The 7,177-nt window shown below is 40.0% G+C and overlaps 1 protein-coding gene across 12 annotated transcripts in view; it reads right to left on the reverse strand.

The window, feature by feature from the left end:
• The window catches only part of PKHD1 (polycystic kidney and hepatic disease 1 (autosomal recessive)), a 275,429-nt gene that overhangs the window by 171,544 nt on the left and 96,708 nt on the right, over nucleotides 1-7,177 (reverse strand). For all 12 annotated transcript variants that reach the window (XR_001874451.1, XR_001874452.1, XR_001874453.1 and 9 more), the window contains one exon: nucleotides 144-356. Coding sequence is in view for 9 of the 12 variants with exons in the window: in XM_017813106.1 (XP_017668595.1) it covers nucleotides 144-356 (213 nt within the window). In the remaining 3 variants the exon portion in view is untranslated. The remainder of the gene's footprint in view (nucleotides 1-143; nucleotides 357-7,177) is intronic.

A 7,177-nucleotide genomic window follows, 5' to 3' on the forward strand; every position in this document is an offset into this window, starting at 1 on the left:
TTATTTTTCCTCCAAAAACCTGTTTTTCTCTTTTTCCTTTTTTTTTTTTTTTTTTTTTTTTTTTTTTTTTTTTTTTTTTTTGCTTTTTTTGTTTTCTGTTGTTCATTTGTGCTCTGCTTTTGATGAGAAGAAAATGCACTCACCATGAATGGAAAGTGTCCCATTCCTCACTGCCAGGAACTTGACTCCATATGGAAATAATGGTGGAGAATGGATGCTTCCATAGAGATAGATATGTGCTCTGTGAGGGAAAGGGGCCTCAGAGGATCCCACCTGGAGCTCTCCTCCATCAGATACCAGGATGTAATGAGCATGTAGTTCTACAGGTCCTGGCCCAGTAAATAGGAGTTTGCCACCTGAAGACAAGAGAAGAACAAAATACAACCACAGATGGAATAGCCAGTCGTTATTTCACAGCCAAAGGAGCTGTAAGAGGTGGGTAACAAAAGGATCTGTCATAAAATTAGGAGATTAAAGCTAAAATACTATTGTGTCCTGCCAAATTTCCAACTTTCCTTGTACTTCTCTTTATGGATTTATCAGTTCTTTACAGACCTGATTAATTCAGTCCATTTTTTGATTCTACAACAGTCTGCCTTTCTAGACTTGAGCAAGGCCAGTCAGCCTGGGCAAACATCAAAATCTCTCAAATTCCAGTGCAAGGGAGCTGGGTTGGAAAATCCCAATTTTAACTGACTCACTCACTAAATGTTGAAAAGGAATATTTCTATTTAATTTGTATTATGTTACTTTTTAGATTACAAACTACATTTGACAGGGAGAGGCGAGGGGAAACTGGCTTTGGAACATAAGAACTGGCAACTTGTTTAGATCAGTGGTTGATTTAATCCTGCAAATTCTTCCAGCTGCTGTTCAAAACCAGATGCTTCCAAATACAGCATAAGAAATGTCTTCCTCTTAGCTGGATGTGAGTTGATCTCCCCATCCCATAAAAAACCCATTTCAATCCCTAATTAGAGGTTAGCTTTGCCTCAAAGCATAAGGTTTCGTCCCCTTGCCAACATTTTCCTTTTACCATCTATTAGTATAACTGGATAAGATTTGTCAGTAATATAGAACTGATCCTTCAAGTCTTTGTGATTTTTAGTCTCAACGATTTCTTGAAGCAATGAATTCTGTGGTCTAAGTACAGAGTGCATGAAAAGCCATTTCTAACTCTGTTTTGACTCAAACTTTTCAGTTCTGTCAAATACCACCCTTATTCTTTCCATGTCTGAGCTGGCAATCCCAGTCTGTCACCTCAGAATGGTTTATTCCATTATCTCCTTTCATATTTCCTCTCCTATAAATGACATTGTCTCTATCTTTACAATGCATTTGGACAGAATGGACTCTCAGACATCTTATCACACTGCAGATGGGATATGTCTTCCTAGGTCAAGCTCTGTTTCCCAGGAGCTAGTAGGGAAAATCTAAAAGTCTGGATACCTCACCCCCCCCCTTTGTGTAAAGTAGCTGAGAACTCTGATTTCTCATACCATGACCAGCTCTCTCCTGATGTTAGCAGTTGTCAATGGTGATATCCATATCTACCACACAGTTGGCTTTCCTTCCCCACAAGTTCTTCCCTGAGAGGGTGGTGAGGTCCTGGCACAAGTTTCCCAGAGAAGCTGTGGCTGCCCCATCCCTGGAAGTGTCCAAGACCAGGCTGCACCAACCTGGTGTAGGGGAAGGTGTCCTTGTGCATGGAACAAGATTATCTTTAAGGTCCCTTCTAACCCAAATTGTTGAGTGATTGTATAATTCTATAAAGATTATACCAATCCTTAGAATAAGGATAAGGGAGATCGAACCCCTGGTTTAATTTCAGTATTGAGACTAAAAGAAGGAAGGAAGAAGTTTTAATATAAAAATCAGATTAAATCTACCTTAATTATCGCTCCTCTTTGACCAGGTCCTGCTGCTCTCAATGATAAAGGAGAAGCACAGCACTCATGTACCTTCCCCACTCAGTTCCCTCCACTCCTGCTGAACACATTCTTCTCATCCTGATCCCTTTGTTTATTCTTGCATGGAGGAGCTTTCATTGCTTCATTGATTTCTTAATCTTACAATAAAGTCTTATAACTTAGTTCTCATTTCCTAGGCTTATAACAAAGTCAGTATTTGAATAAGGACTACCCATTAAATATTTTATTTCCAAATTTCAGTGCTTTCCATATGCATTTTTATAGAATATGCTTAGTTTTCTTGCTTATATTCACTGGGAACCATGGGTTTCCTCTCAAAAAAACCAGCTCCCCTATGTGTAAATTGTCTCTTTCCCTAGACATACTTTTCTATATAAAAATGTATTTCTGTTAAGCTTCTATATAATGTTTTTACAAACTATTCTGCATACATTGTGATAAAACAGCACAAATTTCAGCTTGTTTCATGAAAAAACCCAGATATTTGACTGTTATTCTGAGATACATCTGAGACTTCTAGAAAAATGAAATAGTCTTAATAAGAAATGCACTGTGGTGAAATTGAGACAATAATTGAGACGGTATTATTTGGAGACTGAAGGTACCATTAGATCATATCTCCTGATGGCCTGTGTACATCAGGCTATTGAAAAACTGGAGGAAGTCAAGTTGTCTGTGTTTGACTGCTGAGTCAATAAAGAGACCTGAGAACATCACTCTACCATTTGCCATCTTTTCCAACAGCTAATTTCTCTCACTATTCACAGTTTATGCTTTATTTCCAGGCATAACTTGCCAAGGATGAGCTTTCAGAGTGCTCTGTACCCTCCTGCACTGCACTGTGGAGAGGTGCAGCAAACAACATTGTCTGTGAAAGTACTCACAGGTAAAATCAAATCTCAGCCCTCCTTCAGACTGATTAAGACTCTATTTGGAAGGAATCATCTCCAGCTCACGGAGCTGTGCAGCCTCTCACGCAGTCCAGTGCTCCTGAATTTGCAAAGCCAAATCTTATAATTCTTCCGTTCCTTTATTATTCTTGACGCTGCCTATAGAGGCAAAACTGCTTCTTCTCACCCCCTGCCTCTTACTTTTCCCAGGAAAAATTAATACTGCAGCCTTTTTGCTTCTTCATTAAACTGGGAGATCAGGTGGATATAGAATCATAGAATCATGGCATGGTTTGGGTTGGAAGGAACCTTAAAGCTCATCCAGTTCCAACACCATGCCACGGGCAGGGACACCTTCCACTAGACCAGGTTGCTCCAAGCCTCATCCAACCTGGCCTCAATCTTGGTATCCTTGGGCCACACTGACTTCCGATCCTTTCCATGATCTTGGCTTTACCTGACAAGGTCCCTTTTTGTGCAACCATGAATTTCATGCTGAATTGCTTCCCACCCAGCTCTTTTCTCAGCTGTGTAAATCTGCGTTTGGTTTAAAGGACGTTCTCACAATGTGATCTCCGCTTCCTCTCAGATCATCAGTGATCCATCAATAATCAGTGATGTGCAGTGGGAACCAAGTAGTCATGAAAATGGTTTCCCCACTAAAAATTTACTTTTTGAGTTAGTCCATTTCGCACGTGCCAGCTGTCATGTCTTGGCAGGTGACTCTCAGTCTCCACACTATCACATTTGATTGAAGTAACTATCAAACAAATTCATAATTTTCTTAGAAAATTAACAGAAGTTTTCTGCCTTTTATTCCATTAAATTTCTCTTCTGTCATTCAGTATAATCCCATGGTTAGTAATTTATGGATTCAACCATCTCCTACATTTAACTTCACTCAGTTTTCTCTTTTGACCTGTTGGTTAATACCAAACTAGGCAGGCAATATGTTTCCCATTTACCTGCCTGTAAATCAGATCAAGATCAGAATCAAACCAAGATCAGAACTTCTTTATCCCTCTGTAATATCCCATTGACTCTTAAATTAAGATTTTTGGGCCACAGAGTGTCTCTACCAGAAGTTTTAAAGCTCTTGAATGAGATTGGACCTGTTGATTTAAGATTGTATATTCTTGTAAGAATATTTAAAATATTCATCCTATTAACATTATTTAGTAACAATGGACTGCTGGTCCATCTTCCTCTTGTGATATAATTTACCATCCTATTCGTTCCCATACTGAGAACAGAAATATTTATTAAATACTTTTGCCCTATAGCAGCAGTGTTAATAATTTTATCACCACAATCTATAAATGGAACTGTAAATCACTGCAATTTATTTCATTCCTAACATAAAAAAGACATCTTCCCTAAGGTCTTTATTGACTTCCTATGCCCTGCTCCCAAAGAAATACACTCATTTCTGTTTCCACTTCTCTTCATACAATTTTTAATGAGTATTTTAATTGCTGCCATGCTGTACCACTGCACCAGGAAGGCTGGTGGCCAAAGCTGTCCTATCTTTTGATTGGAAAAGCATAGCTACATCTCAAATAAGTTTTCCTAAGTTTCAGCCACATTTTGTCTATCCAAAATTTTCAAGCTGTCTACGAGACAGGTTAGAAATATTAATTCCCTCCCAAAAACCCTTGCCATGGGATGGCAGGGATAGAAGAATGTAAGATTCCTGTGTCCTTTTCTTTTTGCAGCCATTCCAATGCACCTTGAGGTAGTCATGGGAAGATGCTTGTTTCCCATGAGGGTCTGGGATTTGTCTCCTTCTGCCCATCTCCAGAGGGTCTGTGGTAAAACAGTAGAGCATGTTCATCCTCCTCCCCTCATGAACAGTGCTGAGACACAACAGAGCACGTAAGGGAGCTGTGCTTTGGTCTGGAAAACTAGGAAGGAGTGAGAAGAACACAGCCTGCACTTACCTGGAGTCCCTCTTCCTGCAAAAACAGCAGCAGTTTGACCCGCAGCAGTTAATGCTTTTGGGATGGGTGTTGACACCAGTTCTGTCTCCTGTGCTCCTTTCTGCACAAGGTGGCTTTGGTAAGTCAGCAGCTCACCCTGATCTAGTGGAAGGTTTCCTTGCCCATGACAGGAAGGTGGAATGAGATGGTCTTTAAGGTCCCTTCAAACCCAAACCATTCTATGATTGCTTGTTTTGCTCTATGTGACTCTTTTGCTTTCCCTTAGAAGCAGCAGTCAGACCCAGCATAATCACAGGAGGTGGAGAGATCAGCTACACTCGTGGTCACACCATAATGCTGTTGTCTCTGGATGTTTGCAAACCCTCTGAAGCCCTCCCAGAACAAATCCAAAAGGCACTCGGTTTTTGGGAGAAAATAAAGTGAAAAAAAGTTCAGCCACTGAGGATAAAAGAAGAGCAGCATCACAGTAAAGAAAAGGTGGGATTCATTTAACCATTTATCAAGTCTATGTGTAAAACAAACTCTGGCCAAACTTACAAATACTTTCGTCTGACAATTGCATATTGTCCCTCTAACCCCCTCTGTATCTCTGTGGTTTCTCTTGGGTCAGAATAAATATACAGCTGCTGCTTTACAAGGTTGTCTTCTCCTTTTTTAAAAAAGAAAATAAAAGTTATGCTTCCTTCTTTTATTGCACTTGACCTCTCCTCTGAAAGCAGAAAGCAAGAATATTGCTCAACTGAGCCTTTGGCTGTGACCCTCAAATTGTTTGTTATGGCTGCACAGGAAAGCAAAGTCCTACACATGACCTTGAGGGTGATTTTATAAAAATCAATCAAGCACTGTTATGATGGCCTCCCCACCAAGCAAAATAAATACAATTAAACCTATAATCACTTCTGTACAGTAATGTGCAAATTCAATGGGTCTCTTTAGGTGGAGTGAGGGAGAGAGGGGAGAAATATGTTGAGGCTATTTGATACTTTGTGAGAACATCAGAAGCACCATTCTTCTCAATTAACCCAGCAATTAGCCTCCACCTCTGCACACACAGAAAAGAAATCGTTCTTTATCTGCCTTTAGCAAAGGAAAAAAAAAAAAAGGGGAGGAAAAGAAAGAGAAAAAAAAACAACAAGGCAACTCCATCTGTCCCACTGGAGGGGAGAAGCAGCCAGAACAAATAATTACAAAAAAGATGAATATTAAAGAAAACAAACCTGATAATAAGATGGGGGCTTAATCTGCTGTGTGGGTAACTACAGCACCATCATGTCATTGGCAGAACTGGTTTTGTGAAAAGAGGCTTATCTTCTGAAGTCCTTGGAAAATAGTGGAGGGCACGACCGAAAAGAAAGGATTTTGAAAGATAATTTATGAACACTTCACTTTTTCAGGTGTCTGGACTGGCTCATGCAATGCCACAGCCCAGGTATCCACAGTATTACTACGGAAAGAGGCTACATCCTGCACCTCTTAAAAAAAAAACCAAACAAATAATGATGGAGTAATGGATGGGGAAGACTGTTGTGGGAAGTTTCTCCTTGCCTCTGTCATGATAATTCATGCTTTCAAACATAGCAGCTTCTATCCTTTCTCAAAAACCTTATTTTTTTTAAAAAGAGTCCTTCTAACACAGATGTTCTCGCAATGCGTAAAAGCGATGCTGATATTTCTCATTCAGGTTGTGATTTAAAATGCCCTAGAGATTTTCTGAACTCCAAGGGCAGCAAAGTCCCCATTCCAAAGTGCACCTTTCACATGGAGGGATTTTCTATTATCACCTTTTGAAGCCTCACCTTGCATTCCCTGCTGATATAAGACATTTTTCCTAATGAACAGCTCATTAGGGAGTTACGATAAAAGTGATAGACTTAGATTTAGTTCTACTTCAGATGTTCAGTCCTACTTCAGATTTAATTCTACTTTATGTAAAGTTAAATGCAGTGCCAAAGCAAGCAAACTACAAGAAAGGTGCTGGATAGTCGCAAGACAATTTTTTTAAATAATCAAATATTAGAAAAGTATTAATAAAATTGTCTTATTTTTCACTACTTTCTCATAACTTTCAAGTAGCAGCAAACTTCCTCTGCATGGAAGATGAGTAAGTTGAGAGTTCATCTCCTCAGCTGGACTACTCCCTCCCATTGCAGTGCAGGGAAGATCTGCTCTGGTTGTCTCATATTCCCACAGCCTTCAGCTTGCTCTGACCAGCTCCTCTCCCTTGGTGTTTCACACGAAAAAGCCACAGAGTTCCCAGTGAGGTGAGCTCAAGCTCAGAAGTTCAATTCCTGGCAAGCATCCCCGAGTGGCAAACAGCAGGAGGCAACTGCTGGGGCTGGAATAATATAATAATAATAATAATGGCCAGTCTTCGCGAGCGAAGATTTGGGAAAGGTCATTAACCCTTCGAGCCTGC

This window comes from Lepidothrix coronata, unplaced genomic scaffold (genome assembly GCF_001604755.1).
Source record: "Lepidothrix coronata isolate B3197 unplaced genomic scaffold, Lepidothrix_coronata-1.0 Scaffold39, whole genome shotgun sequence".
NCBI lineage: Eukaryota > Metazoa > Chordata > Aves > Passeriformes > Pipridae > Lepidothrix > Lepidothrix coronata.